The sequence below is a fragment of the Balaenoptera musculus genome, chromosome 11 (genome assembly GCF_009873245.2).
Source record: "Balaenoptera musculus isolate JJ_BM4_2016_0621 chromosome 11, mBalMus1.pri.v3, whole genome shotgun sequence".
Taxonomy (NCBI): domain Eukaryota; kingdom Metazoa; phylum Chordata; class Mammalia; order Artiodactyla; family Balaenopteridae; genus Balaenoptera; species Balaenoptera musculus.
The window spans coordinates 4,339,145-4,362,248 of NC_045795.1; the positions used below are offsets into that span (position 1 = coordinate 4,339,145).

Here is a 23,104-nt window from a genome sequence, read left to right on the forward strand (position 1 = left end):
CCCAGGAAAGTTCTGCCTTCCATCACTGTCACCTTGGCATGAACTGCAGTCAATGTGCTACCCCTCCCAGAGAATTTGCATGTCACGGTGTATCCTGTTCCAGTATTTGTATCCTATAAAAGGAATTTCCTGCCTCAGTGACCAGGCTGGGGAGATGATTGAGAACTTTTAAAACGACCACACAGCTCCCTCTGTTCTTCCAGTGGAGTGGACCAGCCCCCTAGAAAACATCCACAGGCCTATCTGCTCAGACCCAGGGTTCTGGCTAGACTCAAGCAACTTCAGAACATTTTCTTTCTGGGCTCCCTAAATACATCTTCTCATATTTTAAAGCAAATCTTTATTGAGAAATTTGAGGGGTTTCTGTTTTGTTTTTTTCTTTCAGTCTTTGCTTAACTTCCCTCAGCAATTTCATGATAGGTTTCCAGGATTTGTGAACAGGAGAGGAACTCCCCTGAGTGACCAGAAAACAATTGATTTTTTGGGAAAGTTGCATATTTTTTATTGATTTTTGTAGGCTCAATATTTTACTTTCTAAAATCATTATAACTGAATAGATTTTGGAAAGATTCACAGAGCTCTTCTAAGGATTAAAAGAGATAATAGATATAAAAAGATTTTGAAAACTCTCAAACATATATTTTGTGTATGTAAACGACGGTGGTGGTGGAAATAGAGATATTGCCCAGGGTGGACCTCTCCCCTAACACCCAAGGCCCCTCCCTCCAAAAATAAAACCAAACCAACTCCCCCAAATTGATTCTGTCCAGTTCTAAATCTTGCGAGTCATAGATTTTCAAAATCAGAACTTCATAGGCTTTTTATGATTAATAAAATTTCAAGGCAGTTTGCATTAGGATTCTCTGCTTAATTCAAGACTTTACAGCTTCCATTTGGCCAGATGCCACCATAGTGCTGGGTTAGCTGCTTCCTATTTGCGTCCCTCTTGCTTTGGCTTGTGTTAGGTAGTGATTTCTAGACTCGTAAATATACCCACACCATGTGAGTAAGCTCGGGCTGACGAGCATGTCATTTCAGAGTGCCTAACAAGGAATTAATTTATATCTAACCACTGAAAGCAACTGCTTCCCGCCTCACTGCAAACCTGTCATGATGACTTCAACGGAGAAAAGGGAGAATTTTGTCCATGAAACAGGAAAAACAGTGACTGACTGCAGGTCTAATGCATGTTGTAATAAATAGCTATTATAAAGAAATTCCCAACTTCTTTAGAATCCATTGTCTTTTCACTTGCATAGTTTATGTTGCATACATAAACTGCCTTTAGATGTTCGTTCTTACCTTCTCTTTTTAAGCTCCACTTTTCTTAAATTTACACACAGCCTAGTTACTAATAAAACAATCTTTGTTCTTAAGAGCTAACCATAAATTACATTTCACATCATTCTCAGTCTAATATCTTTATATAAACTATATTTGATTTTGATTTTATTTAACTTAAACCAAACCCAAAGACAGCATTCTTTCAGAGAGAATTTTTTAAAAATAAAACTTAAGGAAATTGGTAACAAAAAGGAGTATTTGTTGCTCAGTCTTTGATTGTATGAAATAGCACCTAGCTTGATGTTCTTTTCAGGAATATTCTGCTCGTAAATCAGATTTGATTCGCTTTCATGCACCAAGGGCAGGATCTGTGGGTGCGGCACGTTGATACGGTTCAGGGCTGCACCGGACCCGGTCTGCACGTCTGTACAGTCCAGGACTTGGGCAACACAATTAATTCACCGCCCACACCTGACCCCCAACCTTCCCACTCATGAGAATTGTATCTCCTCTCTCAGGAAGCTGTCCCATTGCAGGGTCTGTTCATTCCCCAAGATGTTTCAGGATCTCCTGCAGAGACCAGCAAGGAAGGTAGAAAATGTCTAGTTTCGGAGTCAGCAGACCTGGGTTCTAGCTGAGGCTTTGTCACTGACAAAATGTCATCACACTGTTTCCTAACTTATAAAATGGCATGGGTAATGCCACCCCCTCCCCACTTATCTCATGTGAGTACTGTGAAGAATCAATGTCCATTTCATAAACTATAAAGCCCTGTGGTGAGGTATCATTGAAATAAAAGCTGGGATTAGTCATTTATTTCTTTACTCTTACGATGGGTGTGAAAATGTAGAAAATTTCCATCTTGCAGGGGTTTTTTTTGATGCCCTTTGATGTTTGTTTGTTGATTGATTGATTATAGTTGCTGACATTTTGTCATGGTCACTCTCAGCCCCTAGGCAAAGATTCTAAAGAATAAGTGATCTATACTGTCCACGTCATCTATCGGCATTTGTCTGAAGCCAAAGCAACATATAGTACTGATATAAGAATTTTGTTTTACGGCACATGACAAGTTCAGGGAATTACAGACTCTTCCAAATAAAAGTTTATTATGTGTAAGTCACCATTTCAACAGCACTTAATGAGCTGACATCTATACTGAGGCAAATGACGTGTGTAATCGATTTTAGTAATCAGTGGTTGTTCTTACCATGGCAGATCCAACACGGCTGACTTTGATGGGATTCCCTCTGCCAGAAAGGTCCATCTTTGCTCTGTCCATCACATACAGGCAAGCATCGAGGATGCCATCCTCAAACTATTTGGAGAAAAAAAATTGGAAACTATTTAATGTCCACTCTGAAAACAAGACATTCTCTGTTGAAAAATAAAATGAAACCACAACCTCATGTTTAGAAATGTGTATTTCCTAGATGGTAATCACTCATAATCTTTAGCATGAAATATCAAGGTGGAAGGAAGGAGACACCCTCTTTTATTTTTTAGTAAAATGATTAAGAACTTAAATGCCAGCTAGAAATATAAACAGAACTACTAGCGAGCTGATGTACTCAAGGATCAAGAACTGACTTGAAGTTCTTCAGAAAATTGTAGGGTTAATTTAGAGGATCTCTCCAACATATTGGCTCCAGCACCAAGGCAAGGGAATGAACCATTTACCAAAGTCAGGCCAAAGTCTCCAACCCTCAAAAACAACATGAGTCCTTGTACATATCGACAGTAAATGGCTCTCAGGTACATTTCAGGAAGGCACTTCAGGTCTGCACTGGAAATAAATAGTAGGAGACCTCACATAGTGAATGTCTGTCTAATGTTTCCTCTCTTCTGAGATAAGGTGGACTCCAGGGTCAAAGAGAGGGCAGGAAGGCTTAGAGAAAGGAGATTATATTATCAAGGGACCTGTCGGGTAGTCAGTTCAATTTCCTTAGAAAGAACTCCTAGCCACATACAATGCCAAAATTTTCCAAACAAGGAACAAAGACAAAATAGTAAAAAAAAAAAAAAAAAGGCAAAATTGGAAGATTATACTTATACTGTACCTCATTGTACAGAATATTTCCCTGAATACAGAAACCTTGTATATCATCCACCCAAGGGCTTAGGACAGAAACCACAATCAGAATGGCTAATTTCCATGTAATTCTTTATTAAAATCCAGTTGGAACACCAACTCTGCGTGTATCCTAAACTGATGTGATAGATGCAGAAATGGGTAATTGCACTAGCTCTCCAGGTGAATAAGAACTCATTACTCTGGTTCTTATGAGGCAGCATCTTTCAGCTGTGTCTGTGGGGCATGACAGCCACGAGCTGGAAAGGTAAAGACGTAGAGAACTACACTACAAACTCCTGGCTTGGCTGGTTGTTTGCACTGAAGTACACAAATTAATGGGCTCCAAATGACAGTAGAGACAGGCAGTGGCTGTGCTCAAGGGTATCTATCCAAAGGCAGACTGGCTGGGGAGTACACGACCATGCTTGAGACCCTTTCCCAGTCCTCCTTGCTACCTACCTAGATGACTTTTTTCCTTGTTAGCTCTCTCTCTATGGTCACATTGGGGGCATAAATAGAATCACACCTAAAGGTTAGGAATTAGGGACCCAAGGCAAGAGCACCAGACAATAAGCAATGGTCACGGGCTGTATGTCACTCAGGAAGGGGAGGACTTGGAACCAGGGAGCCAGGCAGGGACCCCAAAACAGGGAAAGAGCACATAGATCATTAGCCTGGCAGGACGTCAGAAATGCAGGCAGGCAAACCTGAACCCTGGGCGTGTGATTCTCAGGAGTTAGTGAGAAGGAGCGAGACGTAAAGCTGGGTGGACAAGACAAGAGCCAGTGATGACAGCCCAGTGGTCAGGCTCGAGCAGGGCTGAGCACTGTGGGGAGAGCCCATGTGGAAGTTTAAACAAGGATCTCAGGCCAAGAAAGTATCACGTGACCTGGTGAGGCCACGTTCTGTGACATCTGCCGCTGGATACCCAGAACGATGGTGCACAATTCCAACCATTTCAGCCAAAACGCTGAGAAATGACACATTCACCTGCCTTCACATTGCTAATGGAAAGTCGTTTCTGAATCACAGGACCTGAGTCTGTTTATGGAAATATGGTAAAAATATTCATTTGCTCCATTGTTAAAGATACCGAGCTGAAATAGTTTGAACCATTGAATATCTCAAATGAAACACCATTTGCTACCTTATATCCAGACAGTAATTTGAGGCTGCAGCTGATTAAATGTCTTGAGGTGAAAGCCCAGTGGGCCCTCCTTTGACTAAATGGTAGCATTCTTTTCTAATTAGCATATCTAATCCTAACACTTAAAAAAAGTGATTTCTTTGAGTTGGGCACTTGCCTTTCTGTATCCTTTGCATTATTATCAAAACACTTTTCCTTATAAGAAAAGAAAAACATGGGTGCATTCCAGCTTGGAGAGCAGAGTCTAAGCTCATGAGATTTCACTGTACTGAGTTTGCAAAGCATTTCTCATTGGAATGCCATTTCAGCCATACAATCTCCCATCTCTGTAACATTGTAATAACGGAAAATATGTGATTTCAGCTGATAAATTATGCAGGTGCCTTTCTAAGTCTCTACTCCCAGGCTATCTTGGAGTCTCAGATCTTGAAAAGCAGGAAATTGTGCTTGTCTCATATCGACACATAGCACCCTGCAGTGATACATGGGGCTAAAAATATTAAGTAAAAATGTCCTTGACAATGACAAATTTTAAGTGGCTCACCTGACCATAGCTCCAGCTTCTACTCTTGATGTCATTGAAGTCTCCATAAAAAATAACCCCGATGTCATTCAGGACATATTCTTCTCTTTCTTTTTCATTATCCAGGTATACTGCATCCTCTGCATTGAAATGTAAACATAATGACTATTACCAAACCAGAAGGTTTTCGTATACTTGCAAGTTTGTTTCGGTCCTAAATTGCTAAACAGGAAAAAACTAAATGGGAAAAAAGTCTTTTGTTTCACTAAAGGTAGCTCATTTCACAACATGTAATTTTAGCAATGGTGAACATAATTAGTGGCCAAGATCAGTCTGTAAATGATGACATTTGTCAGCAAAATGCTGACAAACTCTGGCTCTTTAAGTTCCAAGTAGCACAATTAAATTGACAAGTCTCAGTAAACATTTTAGGATTCTGTTGCATCAGTGGCTTCAGAATCAGAATTCTATAATGCAGATAAAAGTCTGTAACACAGATCAAAAAATAATTTCCAAAGTATTAATGTTAATAGAATTCCAAATGATTTTAAAACAAGTCTGGGGCATATTAGGAGGCTGGAGTACCATCTGTCATGCCTGGTTAGTGGCCCATCAGGGACAGGAGGAGAGAGGCTGGGCTTTGTCTCCTTTCAAGGAAAAATCCTTGTGCATGTGTTGGTAAGTGTGTGTCCAATCAGCCTCCCTGGTCATCTTCCTCCATTGCAAGGACTTTTCTTCCCTGTGGCTATAATCTCAGGAAAACCTCGCTCCCCATCTGCCTACTCAGTAATCAGCTGGTACTTATTCCCAGGCCAGGTGTGAAAGCAGCAAAAGCATCTTTAACGCAGGCAGGACCATACAGGCTATAAGTTATACTCAGGTCAATTTGCAGGCTTGGAAATGGTCAATTTTGGTTCCGATCGGGGACATCGTTCATTACATTTCTCTGGCCCTACCTGCCATCCTATTACCTTCTCAGGGTTCTTTCCTCCTCATTCCCTGATAAGGTTTTTACCATCTCTCTGGAGTAGTGGTTGTCAACCCTGGCTGCACATTAGAATCATCCGGGTAGATTTACAAACTCTTGATTCCAGCTGAACTCTAGATCAATTGCATCAGAATCTCTGGGAGTAAGGGTGAGATCCAGGCATCAGGGTTTTTAAATTAATTAATTAACTAATTAATTAATTTTAAGCTCCCCAGTGATTCTGATATGCAGCCGGAGTTGAGAACAAATGCTCTAGCCCCTTGCTGCTCAAAGAATGGTGGAAAGACGAGCCGCATCAGCACCACCTGGGACCTTGTGAGAAATGCAGAATCGCAGGGCTCAGTTCTGACCTACCGAAGCAGAATTTGCATGTTAACAAGGTTCCCGGGATTTGTGTGTACATTAAAGTTTGCCAAGTGCTGCTCCGTCCAACCAGCTTGGATCCCCATTCTGGGCTGTATTATAGCTTTGATAGAACCCTTTGGAGATTCTGTGGTCTTGTCTGCTCTCCAGTACTTTCTTGTAACTTCCTTTCCATTCTTTGCCTCTTGCCTACCATTTGCGTGGTTTCATGCAACAGTAAATACACACACGCATACACACATTTACATATTTACTAGTGTCCAATAAACTACACACATTTAAATTGTATAATTTCACAACCAAAATAATAAACATGCCCATCACCCCAAAAGCTTCCTTGTACCGCTTTGTAATTCCTCCCTCCCAATCCTCTCCCTGATGTCCCAGCCCGGCCAGGGAACCATTAATCTGCTTTCTATCACTGTAAGTTCATTTGCATTTTCTACAATTTTATATAAAAAGAACCGTACAGTATGCACACTTTTGGGGGTCTCGCTTCTTTCACTCAGGCTAATTCTTTTGAGACTTACTCATGTTGCTGTGTGCATCAATAGCTTATTCACCCCAAAGCCATTTTATCTTTCTAGAAGAATCAGAGTTACAGGACAAATGTGCCACAGCCTTCCCCCAGCCCTCGCCAACGTGAACTTTGATGCTTCAGACTTCTGGCCTTGCTGGGTTCCATGGTTTTACCAGCAATCTCTATACAGTCATGTGACTCCTCAACTGAAATGACAGCTTCACTTCCAAGTGGAACAAAGCAGAGGTAACACGTAAAGAAGTGACAACAGAAATATCGAGGTCAATTGTTCTGAGTAAAGTTGTAAAAGAATACATTTATTTTAAAATGAAATAATCTCAGAATATGTGTAAAAGGACATTGAGCATTTACATGCACACCTTTTAGAGCCCGCCACCAGATGATGCTATCAAAATGGCCTGAAAAGGAAAGGCTACTTTAAAAAAATTCCTCTATAGTAGTGGTTTAACTGTTGTAACTACTGTAATAATAAACATCTTAGCCAAGTGGGTTTCAAATGCCTGCTATTGAGATAAAACTCCTCTTAAGGCCACTGAGGTCTAGAAGTGCCATTTAGGAATGTTTAAAGATGTTTTCCTTATAATATAAGATGTTTATGGACTTGTCCTGTAAGATATTAGATTGTATTATAAGCTACCATAATTTAAACAACTGGTGTAATATTAGATTAATGGGTCAAAATAGGTAGCCTAGAAATAGATGTTACAATATGCATCTGTCTATCTATGAAATAAATTTATGATAAAAGAAATGTTATAAATCAAAGAGGCTGACTGGAGTGTCCATTAATTCAGCTGAGAAAATTGGCTGCTTGGGAAAAGTAAATTTTTTGTACCCCAGAATAAACTGAACGTTAATTTAGAACCTGAATTTAAAAATACAAAGCATAAAAAATCCAGAGTAAAATAACTATGAATATTTATTTGGTCTCCAAGTGAGAAAGTTTTATCAAGACAAAGTTAAAAGAAAAAAATCAAAAAGGAAATGATCACTGCATTTTATTTGATATAAATGTAAAACCTGAATTTTGGATATAATCAAATATAAAGTCTACAACAAACTAGAGAGATATTTGCAACAATAGAAAATGTTAGTAAATTTTCCTTACATGTGGAGAATTCCAATAAATTGATAAGAAAATCATGAAGTGTATAAAAGAAAGCCAGTAAAGGGAAAACCAGTTCACAGATGAGGAAACGTGAACAGAAAATAATTTAAAACACCTTTAATTAAGTAGTAATCCAAGAACTGCAAAGGTTTAAAAAGAAATTATATGTATATATACATTTGTCTATGTATTTTATTTTATAATACTCAGTACCAGCTACTGTATGATGAATTGCCAATCTACTGATGGGATTGTAATTGCTACAATATTTTAAAAAGCAACTTGGCAATTGTATCATTAGCCTTGAAGATATTCATGATCTTTGATCCAGAGCAATGAATCTAGCTATCTTCCATTTGGTATTGTAACTCCTGCTACTACAGACCAACAGCTGAACTGACTGTAAGAATGAAAGCCTTTAAGGGCTAGACTACAAAATGAAGTTTTCCTTCAAAATCTTCATTAAATGGCTCTGAGAAGATTGACTCATCTTTGAAGAGCATCACATTGGGTGAGATTCACATGATTGCTGACCCTCCCCAGTTCCCACCTGTTTCTATAAGTTATCAGTGTGCTTAACTTCCTCTCTTAATCTATTATATGTAAGATTTTTTCTTTTTCTGAGTCAAGAGAAAGAAAAACTTATCGAATAAATAAATTTAATAAATAAAGCATGTTAAATAATTCTTTAAACAGTGTAATTTATTCATTTATAGTGTGCCAGGATAAATTAAAAGAACTTTCATCTTAAAATGCTGTGTGGAGCCTATCGTGTAAATGGAGGTATTTTGTAAAATAACCTTGAAACTGTAAATTGACATGTTTGGTCAAGTTTAATTTGTTTTGTTTTCTTTTTCTTTTTTCATTTGAAAACTACTTTAGCAATAATTCCATGATTACCACATTCTGCCATTAAGAGATGTTTGTTAGTACCCTAACACTGCAGAAGTCTTAATGAGTATGAACTCATTCTATCCATCCTTGTCAGTTAAAGTATTTGTTTCTTGACAAATAAATCCTTTGATACTTTCAGCCTCAGAAATCAGTCTCAAAGCTATTTCTGAGTATAGTTTGTGTGAAATAAAAATGTTTAGCTTTGGTAATAATTTTTCCAAGCTGACCTCCCTTGGGCAAGATACCTTTTTTAGTGCTTTTATTTTGTTAGCCTACACTTTTTCTGAAATATTTTTGTAACATGTAACTTTTTTCGTACTTTTGCCATTTGAAAATGTTGTGGTGTAGCTGGTCTGTAATTAACTTGCAAATTTAAAACTACCGTTGACTTTGTAAGTCAAAAAATAGGTGATTTTGTCCTGGTATATTGTCATTCCATCTGCAGAAATCCTATTGATCTTATAGCTACCATTGGTTTCTTCACAGTTCACAAATGAAGAATAAGAACTTCAGTGAATGCGACTATTAATCCTGTTGGGAAGTGAATCTCATTTCACCTGAATTAATTTCTGTTTTTGCACGAAAACGATGATGTAGGGTGAGGACACATCACTCTGAAATTGGAAGACGTCCCCACTTAAGGCTCCAAAGTGGCCTACTCAGCTGAGCTCCAGGTTACTACTCATTATTTTGTTCACCCATTGGGGAATTCGATTATTTTATATGTTGGGAGATGGCCATTCTAACTACTGTTGACTACCTCTGTTTGGGGAAGATATAACAAGAAAATAAGAAAGAATGTATGTGAAGGGAGAGGATGGTTATTTCTTCCCATATATACTTCCCAAAAGTTGTGCTTTTGTTCATATGACCGACAAATAGATTTTTGCATTCACTATGATTTTTCACCAACAAATATTATTATTAACAGATTTTCCTATTTCCACTAGTCCTTGCAATACTTTGAAGTGTTTCAATCAGAACATACTGTAATAATCAAAAACTTAATTCCATTATAAAAAAATATCAAATAAAAGGATTTTAGAAAAAAAAATAAGTTGAAAGCATCAGTAACAACTCATGATGCATTTTCTCTTTAGAAATCACATTTTTGGGCTTCCCTGGTGGTGCAGTGGTTAAGAATCCACCTGCCAGTGCAGGGGACACGGGTTCGAGCCCTGGTGTGGGAAGATCCCACATGCCACAGAGCAACTAAGCCCGTGGGCCACAACTACTGAGCCTGTGCTCTAGAGCCCGTGAGCCACAACTACTGAGCCCGCATGCCACAACTACTGAAGCCCGCACGCCTACAGCCAGTGCTCCACAACAAGAGAAGCCGCCACAATGAGAAGCCCGCGCACCGCAATGAAGAGTAGTAGCCCCCGCTCGCCGCAACTAAAGAAAGCCTGCACGCAGCAACAAAGACCCAACGCAGCCAAAAGTAGAAAAAAAAAAAAATCACATTTTTTGGTTCTGTCCACTGAAAAGAACTAGAAAAAACAACCAGTGTAATAGCAACAACAAGTACCCTTGAGCCCAGATTATGATCTCTAAGTATCATTCCTCTCTGCCCACCTCCCATTAAAAGGTACCTGGGCTGCTTAAGAAAAATGATTGCAGATCTGGGTCAGGAAATGTACAAGACTAGCCTGAAGTACTTCTTCCCACCAGAAAACAAGAAGGCTTTTAAAGATTCTAGGACTCATGACAAAGGAATCAGAAATCAACTTGAAGAAACTCCAACTGGCCAAGAATAGGACAATTCAAATAGCAAAAATAATAGTCACTGCAAAGTATTAGAACATGTGAAATATTTCAATATTTGTAGTTTCATAGTGATTTAAAAAATTCATTGGTAACCTTTATAGGGTGCTAAGGATCAACTCATTGTTTTAAAAACTTAGAAATAGGAAAGAGCCATGTATCTAGACTTTCTTATATGACTATTACCTCAAGGCACCAAAATAATAGATGCTAATAAATGCAGAAACAATGGTAGATGAGACCATCACCATTTTGCAGTCCCTAATGAAATAATGGATCTAGGCTAAAATCATTTGTTAAAAGGCTAATGGGGAACTTCATAATGGATGGATGAGACTGATAAAACCTGATCCTACTGATAAATGTGAACATCACAAAAAGAGGGACAAGCAGACATTATGAGTCTCCCGATGGGATGAATGCCCCAGGAAGCACACAGCATATGACTTAAGAAGTATATAGTTCTTAAGTGCTCTCTCTGCCCCTCTCCAAAGAAAAAAGAAAATAATTCACTTATAGATGAATCTGATTGAGTCTCTAGATAGAACTAACCGCTTAACAGAAAATACAGGGGTTAGAGAAACACTACATCCATGCCAGCATTTGTTCTCTCTTGTCTTTTTTTTAAACATCTTTATTGGAGTATAATTGCTTTACAATAGTGTGTTAGTTTCTGCTTTATAACAAAGTGAATCAGCTATACATATACATATATCCCCATATCTCCTCCCTCTTGTGTCTCCCTCCCACCCTCCCTATCCCACCCCTCTAGGTGGTCACAAAGCACCGAGCTGATCTCCCTGTGCTATGCGGCTGCTTCCCACTAGCTATCTTACATTTGGTAGTATATATTAGTCCATGCCTCTCTCTCACTTTGTCCCAGCTTACCCTTCCCCCTTGTCTTTTTGATGATGGCCATTCTAACAATAGTGAGGTAATATCTCATTGTGGTTTTAATTTGCATTTCCCTAATGACTAATGAGGTTGAGCATCTTTTAATGTATGTGTTGGCTTTTCATATATCTTCTTTGGAGAAATGTCTATTCAGGTTCTTTGCCCATTTAAAAAAATTTTTTTTTTTTTTTTTTTGCTATTGAGTTGGAAATACCATATTTTGCCTAGCATATTGGCATATAGTAAAACACATGGTAACACCTAGTGCCAATGAAGGTTTAAAGAAATGGATACGCTCGTGTGCTGTGGCTGTATTATAAACTGCTGCATCCTTTAAAAAAATTTGGCAGTATCTATGCAAATCTAAGATGTGGATTCACTTTGACCAAGCAAAGATATTTCTAGGTATCTATTCTACAGAAATACATTTGTACGGAAGGTATGTGAAACATTCAATGTAGCACGGTATACTACAGTGAAAATGAGAAGAAATCTAAATATTTGTAAATAAAAGACCAAATCAATTATGGTACAACCATACCAAGCAGTCACTAAAAAGAATATGCCTGTACTGATATAGAAAACTCTCCAAGGTATACTGTGCAAGAAAGTATAGAGTAACGTGCATAACACAATCCCATCTGTGGTTAAAAAAATCCAAACTCTATAGATGTACATATGGACATTAATATGTAAAATTATAACAAAATATCTGGAATGAAATACACAGTTGAAGTTTGTTTTCTCTGGAGATTCTCTAGGATTGGAGGGTACGTGAAAGGGAAAGTCCACTCTTTACCATTTATATACATACATGTGTGTATATTTGAAAGGGCAATGTATTCAACTAATTGTCAATTAAAAATTAAAACCATTCAAAAATACATTAAGTGAATGGAAGTACACCAAAATGGTAATTGTGATTTGTAGATCTCTGAGTTCTTTTTATGCTTTCATTATTTTTTTATTTCTATAATAAGACTTTCATCATGAGAAAAAAGTTATTTTTTAAAGTGTGGTTGCATTTACATGAAACCACCTATTTAAGAAGAGGTTAACAAGTTTACCTTTGTTGCATTAATTTTTCTTCAAGAACAACATGGTGTGCTCTTTTTTTTTTTTATCAATGTCTTTATTAAATATCTTTATACAATGATAACTTCCCCCCTTCTTTAAGTCTCTCTGTACTCTTCTTCCCAGCACAGGTTGGATTAAGCCTTGTTTTGTAGTGTTCTGTGGATACTGCAGTGACATTCACTCCACTATATGGAAATTGTTCTGTGATTTAATTATTTCTTGAACAAGTATGTGTTTAGTATTTACTCCATGCCAGAAACTTTCTAAGTGTGGTACAAAAGCAAACTCTTTAAAACTCATTACATCTCTAAGAGGAAGGCATAATATTTTCCCCATTTTGGAGATGAGGAAACTGAGGAAGAGAGACGTATCCATCCCAAGGTCATAGTGCAGGTAAGAGATGAAGCCAGGATTTGAATACTAAGCTGTCCCCCAAGTAGGCTGACTCTGAGTCCAAGGGATCAGGGCATTGTCTCCCCAGCGTCCAGCACATTGTGCCTGGGAACGTGGCACAGTAAACGCCAACTGCAAGAATGAGAGATGGGGATGGATGTCTGAGCTTTGAGAGTGAGAGAGAAGTCCAAGAAAATGAAGGATTTATTTTTGGGCTTTGGGTTATTATTGATGGGAAGTCATAAATTTAGGTGGCAAACCATGAATAGGAAGGAGTTCTGCAGCTCGAGACCAGACCATCCTTTTCCTTCCAGCGGCTGAATTAAATCTTACCTCAAAATCGGCGGGCATAAACATGAATCCACAACAGGGTAAGGAAATCAAATGGGGAGGCTTGATTTTAATTTTAAATTTATTTATGATTTTAAAAGAAGATTGAAGGTGGAAAGAAGAGCTTTCTTTCCTCTGTTTTTATTCAGATCTGTCACTTTAAAATATAGTTGTCCAAAGCTAGGGTAAAAAAAAAAAAAATTACATCCCCATGGAAACTCCAAAAAACTCTCTTTGTTTGATAGGCTGACAAAAAGAGGAAAACTTAATCATTTGCCTCTTGAGATTTTTGTTGTTGGTTTTTTTTGGTGTTGTTTTTGTTTGTTTTTAAAATTCTTTTGCTAGTTTGAGAGGTGTGGTGAGGTTTTTCTGGATCTGGCGGGGCACGGAGGGTACTATTATACTATGAAAAGGAAAAACGAGCTGACAAACAAGTCACTGTTCTAGTGGCCCAACAATCTGAACTGTTATTGATAGAAAGCAGAGGTGTGTGTGTGTGTGTGTGTGTGTGCGCTCGTATTTAAGGGTGGGGACTACACTTCTCAATTGCGTGAGAGCTGATAGGAGAAACTAGGTCTAGAGAGCTCATAGAGTTGGAATGGCAACACCATGGGCCTGTTGACAGCCTCTTGATCCTAGGAGACCTCTGGCAAACAACCATCACCACAATAAAACTCACAAGGAAACATGGCGCCATTGGTGATTATGGAATAATACCTCCATCTGCTTTACCCAGCGCCTCTGCCACCAGAACAGACCTTCAGCGTGCCTTGTAAATAACCACTATTTCCGGGTGACTTACAGGAGGCAAGTAGGAAAGAAGAACGGCCTCATTTATTTTACGATTCCTCTGGTGGGGGGAGTGGGGCAGTTCAAAAAAGAAAATTGTGGGCTGAGAAATGCTGGGACTCACTTATACGGCCGATTTCTGGCATCCTTGGAAATTACAATTTGCCTCCCCCCTCAGAGAAAGTAAGAATTAATAACAAACCTGTAAAAATGAATGCTGAGCATATTGATTTTAGTATCTCTTAGGGAGAAGGAGGGCTATTCATCACCACGTGGGTAGAAAATTTCCTTTTGCTTATTTACATGCTATTTTAAAGTTAAAGCAAGTCCCATTTCTAAGGTCATCAAGTTCAAGCCCTGCAAAAGGATCAAAGACAATTGTAGAGCTAGGAATGCTATCATATATTCGATCTCTGAAGAGACTGCTGAACAGCTTAAATCAGAGTTTGGTTCTGTTTCGGATCCTTTGGAAGAGATAATGGCTTGACCTCTTCAAGAAGGCAAAATGTCTCACCTTTCTAGTGAAGGGAGAAATTTTGAATGAGGAATTAGAAATAACTTTTACTTGCCTCCCCTTTATGTAAAAGCTGAGCGTCACTAAAGAAAGAGGCAAGACGTGCTGGGTGAGTGTAATCAGTCTTCGAGGGGGTGCCTTCATCTGTGGAGCAAGTGTGACTCCAGATCAGTGTCATCGTGATATGTTTTTCCATCTCAAAGTAACTCAGAAGGGGTGGCGACCCCAGCAGGCTGTGTGAGCTATAGGCATATGATTCCCACCCGTGGGAATTGGGAAACACTGGAGTATATTAGGGAATGGCATTTCCAGAGTCTGTGCTTTTTTTCCTGGAAGGGTCCAGAGCCACTGTCTTCCTAAAATGGTTTAATTCAGCCTCTCTAGAGGCCTGCCTTTGTACCTGTGAACTCTGGAATGGAACGAGCCCATGAAACCCAGGCAAGCGATTCCTCAACAGTTGTGTCTAGGTATGTTCCCTGCAAACACGCTGCATTACATTACAGCTCAGGCCAGCTTGGGAAGTTTATTTGCTCTGTGCTATTTTTCCAGTTTTGCTGGTTAAGGAATTTTTAGTGTACTTGAATATCTTCAGAAGACAGACTATTATTCATGAAGCAATTCTACAAAGAAAAGTATCTGATATTCTTTACTTAGCACATTTCCTCAAAGGGAGCCTGTGCCCTTGCTGGGATGCTTAATTTCTCTCTCTCTCTCTCTTTTTTTTTTTTTTTTGCAAAGGAAACTTGTTTGATCTTTTAGCTATCAACCTGGTTTTATTTTTTTTTTATTTATTTATTTTTAACGGCAGGCTTTCCCAGTGTTGATTAGAACATCATAGAAGCATCTACCCCTTGTTTCTCTCATTACACAATACAGGATACCCATGGTTCTGGTTCTGAAAATAAAAGAGCTTACCCTGACCAAATCAGGGTAACCAGGTTTTAGCCCCAGCTTGTTTCCTGATTTTCCTGTGTGACCTTGAAAATTTTATGTAATACCACAGGGTCTGTTTTTTACTCTTGAAATATGAGGCTAATAATCCTCTCCGTGTCTCTTGGAGTGGTGGGTATCAATTCAATCCAGCAAACATTCATGAGTGTTAACTCTGGGCCTGGCACCGTGTTAGGCTGAATGAGAAAAGGATCCTGCTTTCTGAAACACAGAATGCAGGAAGATACCTGCTTCGAGCATCATTTGAAGATATAAAAAAAACCTGCCCACCTAAGGAATTATAAAAGACATGAATCGGCAGATGAATTCTGGAAAAGACCTTCCAACCCTGCTCCTTCCAGAAACAGCTTTGGACCTTGAATCTGGGATCATCTATATGCCACTGAAAATAACGTTCACTGTGAGCTCTCTGAGCTTCCTTCTGATTGCAATGTCACACTGAATAATGTTCACTTGGTACAGGAAGGATGAATGAGACTCTAATGATTTAGACACTTGCCAGAAGGATATATGCTATTTCATTAAATAGAAGGTTAGAATAAATAAGGGCTTAAAAATTTCACATAAGCTTTATTAAAACTTCTTAAAAATTCAGTTAACCAACTATCTGACTGCTGTTGTATGCAAGCACTATTCTAGGGGCTGGAGAGGGTACAAAGATAATCCGCTGACCCGTCTCTCCCTACTCCCCAACGAGGCCACTGCTCTGCTCCTATTACATGTTCTTGTTGTGTCATAATTTCTTTTGCAATTCTTTTGCAACTGTTGTAATTCATGTTTATTAGTAGATCATTTGTGAAACCTTTGCCAGATGCTCTTTGAGGACAAAGATTGTCTTTTTCAGTACCATATTCGAGTGCCTACTTCAGCATTGATCCTTAATATGTGTGAATGAATAAATAACATCGCTGTACTACCCATGGGTAATTATGTTGTCATGAGCGTTGGGGGAGATATACTATTAATATTTGTGGATTGATGGATGAATAGCTCTAGCCTGAGGGTGTAAATTCTGGTCTGGGCTCAAGGGTCTCCAAGAGAAAGGGGTGTTGGTCATTGTTACCCCAGGAATACCAGGCCTGGTGCATTACTCCATTCTGTACTGAAGGGTCTAAAAGACCATGTATAATTACAAAGCAAATAGTATAAGGACAAATGTTATAATAAAATACAAGTTGGTCATATGTTTTTACTATTAAAAGCATCCAGATATTGGAAATTTATTGATTTCTTTACACTAAATTTAATAGATTTCTTTGTTTAAAGGAAAATGCAAAAATCACATTGAATGAAAAGTTAGAAATACCAGATGCGAATTTAGTGTCAGGTGCTAAAAGAGAGAGAAATCTACACACATGTACCCATAACACATGTCCCCCATGCATCATATATGACTTTGACTTTTTCCAAGACGGTAAGTTGTGAGATTACATTCACAACTTATCTGTGATGATAAGTGCAGTGAACCTAAAAAGCATTTACTTGGAATTATTATATCAATGCAGCAAACATTTATTAAACATGAAGTATGTACCAGGCACTGTGCTAGGTGCTGGGATGAAGGCTGGATTTAACGGAAAATCAGTGATGGAGAATGAGGTGGGAAACAAGTGATTAAGAAAAGCCGAACCCCTTGAAAATGACTGAACAGAACAGAACCATCAAATACTGACCTGAGTACTGAGTACAGGACGGGACACTGAAATCTTTCAGAACACACTCTCTGGCACTAATGCTAGACTACCAATCTGGAACAGTTTGAACTTAAATAGGGAAATACATTCAACCATTCAGAGTTCCCAAGTGGTCAGAAAAATAAGATGACTTCACAATAAACGCCCAGCTCACTCTTGCTGCCTTTGTGGGTACAGTTTTCTCTCCAACACCCAAACAAGGGCTCCTTCCTGGAACGGATCTGAAGCCTGGTTAGCACAATTAAATTAAAAAGCTAACCAATAATTCTCCGGACATCCATCCCTGCCCTCAGTAACGTGGTACAGCTATTGATCCCCACAAATGATTTAGTGATTAAGGAGGATAAATTGCCTATGAATGCAAAGCAAGCTGAAGGGCCCCCAGCAACAGAGCTGATCATTCTTTATCAATCAGTGCTGTACTTGCCTGTGTAATTTCAGCCCAGTGTCCTAAGTCACCTTAGACATCACTTCCATGTCAAGAGTGTGGTGTTTTCAGCATCTTGCTCACCTGGCTTTATTTTGACAACTTCTGATTTCCTCTTTTGTTATCTTTTCTCCTTGGGCAATAGCCTCTCTTTTTATCTACTTTCTAATTGCCAGATCATATCTCTATGAGTCTATTGTTATGAATTCACACATGCAAGCACGAAACTGGGTGATTGTCAGGCTACAGTGTATTTGGTTGTGTGTGGGGTTCATCATATAGATCCCCTGGTTGGATTATGCTTTGGTTTCTAGGCCGGGAAAACCACAGCATGAGAGAAATGAAGAGATGACCTCTTTCTCCCATTCCATTCACATCCCCTGGGAGATCTCAGTGAGCATTAACATAAAAATGTAAAAAGGTATTAACTTAAAAGCTGGTGCCAGAATTTTTCTGGAGGGAATAGCTTTGGAAAAGTGTGTAGAAGCACAAATGTGTGGTCTGACTATTGGAGAAGCCCAAAGAATAAAAAGGCTTGCTGAAGTGTTCTGCATGAGGGAATAAGAGAATTTGCTCCTGAGAGAGGATGAGAGAGCGGAGTTTGGAGGACAAGGAAAAACACAAGGGGAGAGAGAAGAGGCAGTAAAAGCTGGAGAGAGACTGGGATGAGGGTTAGGGAGGAGCCAGTGGAATTTTAAGAAGAGTGAACACAGTCTCCTGTGTTTTGTAATTATTACCTTGTGATTATTATGTAAACCAGGGGTCCTGTGAGTGTGGTCCCTGACCAGCAGCATGACCATCCCCTGGAAACTGGTTAGAAATACAAGTTCTCAGGCCCCACCCAGACCTCATCAATATGAGAATGTTGCACAGAAACCTGTGTTTTAACGAGCCCTCCAGATGATTCTGATGTGGTCTGAGTTGGAGAACCACAGCACGGTTGGGGTCTGTGTACCCGCGAGTTCCTCATCTGCAGATTCAACCAACTGCAGATTGTGTACTATGTTTACCATCGCTGTTGGTTGAATCCGCGGCACACAAGGAATATGAAGGGCAAGTACAGGACTTGAGCATCCGTGGATTTTGGGTATCTGTGGCTGTCCCAGAACCAATCCCCAGGGATTCCGAGAGACGACTGTAAATCTTTCCTCCTCTCACCGCCCCACACCAAGTAGCAATTAATGTCTAGACATTCATCAATGTTTTGTGTAACTGTTTATGATGTTTCTGAGGCAGCACAGGTGTCAGCACTGGGAGATATAGGATTCCTACACGTAGAGATGACCACGACAATCTCCCCAAGAAAGTTGCAGAAATGTTTGGACTTTCACAGGCCAAGGAATTAAGGGGTTGTGGCAGTTTTCCCTGGGTTCTGGGGACCAGGGCAGACCCATCTGCCATGTTTGTGTAGTAAGCCTGCTTTCCACCTCCCAACTCTCATGTCTCTTCCAACAAGCCTCCAATACTCCCTCCTTGCTTCTTGTTCTCAACAGATGATTTTGCTTTGCACTTTACTGAGAAAAACAGAATCACAGGAGGGATCAACCTCACCCTCCTTCCACTGAGTCTAGAAAACCTGCACCTTCACCCGTATCCTACTTTGCTCCTGTCACAGTGGGGGATGGATAGTCCCACCTATCAAGGGCTCTTCACCTGTTCCCTAGATCCCACCCACTCAAGGATTTCTCTAAGTCAGTGACTCTCAACCGTGTCTTCAAGAATCATCTACAGAGCTTTTTCTAAGCCCTGAATCCCAAGCTGCAGTCCAGACCAATCAGAATGCTTGGGTGGGGAGACTGCGGCGTCAGTGGCCAAGCCCCCAGGTGATTCCAGGGTGCAGCCAAGGCTGTGAACCACCGCCCTCCCTCTGGGCTGTAAACTCTTTCTCCTGCTTGGTCTCCATCACCAGAAAATTATGTCCACTCTGTCCTGTCTTTAAAAATTCTCCTTCGACCTTCGTATCACCATCTCTGTTTCACAGAAAGTCTTCTTGAAGGAGATGGTAATACCTGTGCCTTCACTTTCTCACCTCCCATTACATTGTAGCCCGTGCCCTTCTCTCTGGTTTCTGTACCCTTCACACTAGTAAAACAATCTTTCTAATTTTCCCAATGACTTCTGTATTTTCACAGTGTATGGCCACTTTCTTTTCTTATCCTACTCAACTAATAAGCAGCATTCCAAAGAGCTAAAGCCTGTCTCCATGAATCAATTGATTATCTGACTCTGTGACACCATGTTCTTCTGATTCCCTTTTACCCCACTGGCTACTCTTTGTCAATCTCCCTGTCCTTTGTTTAGACTCTAATTGTTGGTTATACTAAATCCATCCTTGTTCTTCCTTTAAACTTGACGCTCGCTCCTGCTGGCGATCATATTTATATCTCTAGCTCAGCCATCTCCTTTGGGCTCTAGACTCACCTATTCAAGTGCCTACTAGAACTCTCTGGTTTTATTCCCACCTTCCACTGATCAGCAATGCCTAGGAGCAATGCCCCTCTGCTCCTTTTCTGTAATGCAGCGTCTAGTGCCAGCACCATGTCATCTCTAGATCTATGTCACTCTTTCGGAGCAGAGGCATCTGGAAGCTGCTCGCCATGGCTACAATGGAAGACCAAGGCAACGAGCAGGTAGTTGAAGGTTATTAGACCATCCACCTCCTGAATGGTCCTCCTGTAAAGTCTATATGTCAGGCAACATGACTAACCCTTTTCACCTCTAGAAGAGAGGCCACATAAGTGCAAATGCATGTAGACATGTGTCCTATCTTACACAGATGATGTAACCCAGAAAAGCTGTTAATAAACCAAAGTTTGGGCAGATCATATCATTCTTTAAATACCTTATGGTGTTGGATAGTTATATGAAGTTGTATGATTTTCTTTTTGTAATGCAAATAAAATCAATAACAAATTCTTGGTTTACCTATTTTGTAAGTATGCCTTTTTAAAATACAATTTTCTTGGATGGAGTTAGAGTCTGTCATACAGAGTGAAGTAAGTCAGAAAGAGAAAAACAAATACAGTATGCTAACACATATGTATGGAATCTAAGGGGAAACAAAAAAAAGATCATGAAGAACCTAGTGGCAAGACGGGAATAAAGACACAGACCTACTAGAGAATGGACTTGAGGATATGGGGAGGGGGAAGGGTAAGATGTGACAAAGTAAGAGAGTGGCATGGACATATATACACTACCAAACGTAAAATAGATAGCTAGTGGGAAGCAGCGCATAGCACAGGGAGATCAGCTCGGTGCTTTGTGACCACCTAGAGGGGTGGGATAGGGAGGGTGGGAGGGAGGGAGATGCAAGAGGGAAGAGATATGAGAACATATGTATATGTATAACTGATTCACTTTGTTATAAAGCAGAAACTCACACACCATTGTAAAGCAATTATACTCCAATAAAGATGTTAAAAAAAAAACAATTTGCTTACATTAGGCCACCACCTATGTATTCCACCATCTCAGCCTCCTTTGCTGATTCCTACTCTGTTAGACCCCTAAATGCTGGGGTTCTTTAGGGCTTGATAGGACATCTTCTTTCCTTCTTTATCTATATTTTCTCCAAAGGTGCAGATAAGTCCCAAATTCACATCTCTGATTCTCATCTTACATATCAGGATATCTCCGGTCATTTCTGGTTGAGTATCTACAGTTATCTCCAAGTAAACATTTTCAAAATCTTAGTTTGTCTCTACCCCCTCACTCCCCTCAGTCTTCTCCATCATCCACTCATTTGTAGTTGTATCTGGTTGGCAAGGTTACTATAAACAGATCCCTGTACCTTTGAACTGCACGTGGCCCAGGTAGCATCTCCTGTCACCATCAACCTTGAACGTTTGTCTCATAGATAAGGATTATTGGGTATAGGATGATGGAGGTGGTGAGTGGGGAGTATAGGATTAGCTCAGTGCCATCTATTGGAATAGACAGTTCAAAGAAAAGGTCAGTAGGATCCAGGTTTATGTTATACAGGAATAGAAAACCTTGTTGTTCACTTATTATCTATATGTAAGTTCGGATCAAGCCTGATTCAAGTGCAACTCTCACGTTCAAAATCAGCACTAATACAGACACATTTTGGAAGATATTGGAGAGCAATTCATACGGAATAAGATGATGTGAGAAGTCTTTGGTCCCATCAGCTTTTATATGTTTCATTACCTTATTTCTTAAGATCTAAAAGTGGACTCTCTTCCCTCAATTTTGCTACAACATTTGCATCTGCCTCTGGAACTTAAAATCAGCCTCATGCCAAGTATGGAAGCAGGGGGCAGATAAGGAAGAGCAGAGATGGGGATAGGGAAAAATACTGTGTGTGACTGAGTTTTTAAATTGGATTGGTAGAGAAATCCTTGGACTTCACTGAGTTTATTTGAATATAACTAGATTAAGCTTCTGCAGCAGCCAGAAGGGAAGGCTCAAAATAGCAGTAGAGATTAAGTTGTATTATATTAAAATCAAGTTACATGTTTGCATATCCAGAGTTACGGTTTATGAAGTTTGCACACACTATGCATATAAACAAATTTGGGGAATCCGTTAGACATTCAGGCCTTCTCTTCTTGAATTAAGGAGACAGAGAAATTAGTTCCACTATAGACAGGGTCAACTTTATTCTATTTTTCTGAAGCCAGATTATGGATCCTAATAGTTTTTTTAAAAAATTGAAGTATAGTTGCTGTACAATATAAGTTACAGCTGTACATATATAATACAGTGATTCACAATTTTTAAAGGTTATACTCCATTTGTAGTTATTAAAAAATATTGGCTATGTTCCTCACGTTGTACAATATATCCTTGCAGCTTATTCTATACCTAATTGTTTGTACCTCTTAATTCCCTACTGCTATATTACCCTTCCCTTTTCCTTCTCCCCACCGGTAACCATTAGTTTGTTCTATGGGAGTCTGCTTCTTTTTGTTATATTCACTAGTTTGCATTTTTTTAGATTCCACATATAAGTGGTATCATATGGTGTTTGTCTTTCTCTGTCTGATTTCGCTTAGCATAACGCCTTCCAAGTCCATCCACGTTGCTGCAAGTGGCAAAATTTTGTTCTTTGTTATGGCTGAGACTATATATATAGATATATGTACATATATACACCACATCTTCTGGATCCTAATAGTTTTGAAAGTCAAGTTAAAGAAACCCTTTTTGTTCACAGAGCAATAACATACACAGAGGTGATACCGTCAACATATAGCTCCACAGTTAACTAATTGTGCAGCTTTAGGCAATCTTCAATTGTTTCCTGGAATAAATCTATAGCAGCATTAACTTCAGGTTACGTCCTCATATATAATGAGGACAAATTTTGTATCTTTTTCTGTC

General features: G+C 39.4%; 1 protein-coding gene across 1 annotated transcript in view; it reads right to left on the reverse strand.

The window, feature by feature from the left end:
* The window catches only part of F13A1 (coagulation factor XIII A chain), a 142,873-nt gene that overhangs the window by 75,791 nt on the left and 43,978 nt on the right, over positions 1 to 23,104 (reverse strand). Inside the window, exons 5-6 of the mRNA XM_036867730.1 lie at positions 5,050 to 5,168; positions 2,495 to 2,602 (exon numbers count right to left, since the gene is read on the reverse strand). Coding sequence (XP_036723625.1) covers positions 2,495 to 2,602; positions 5,050 to 5,168 — 227 coding nt within the window. The remainder of the gene's footprint in view (positions 1 to 2,494; positions 2,603 to 5,049; positions 5,169 to 23,104) is intronic.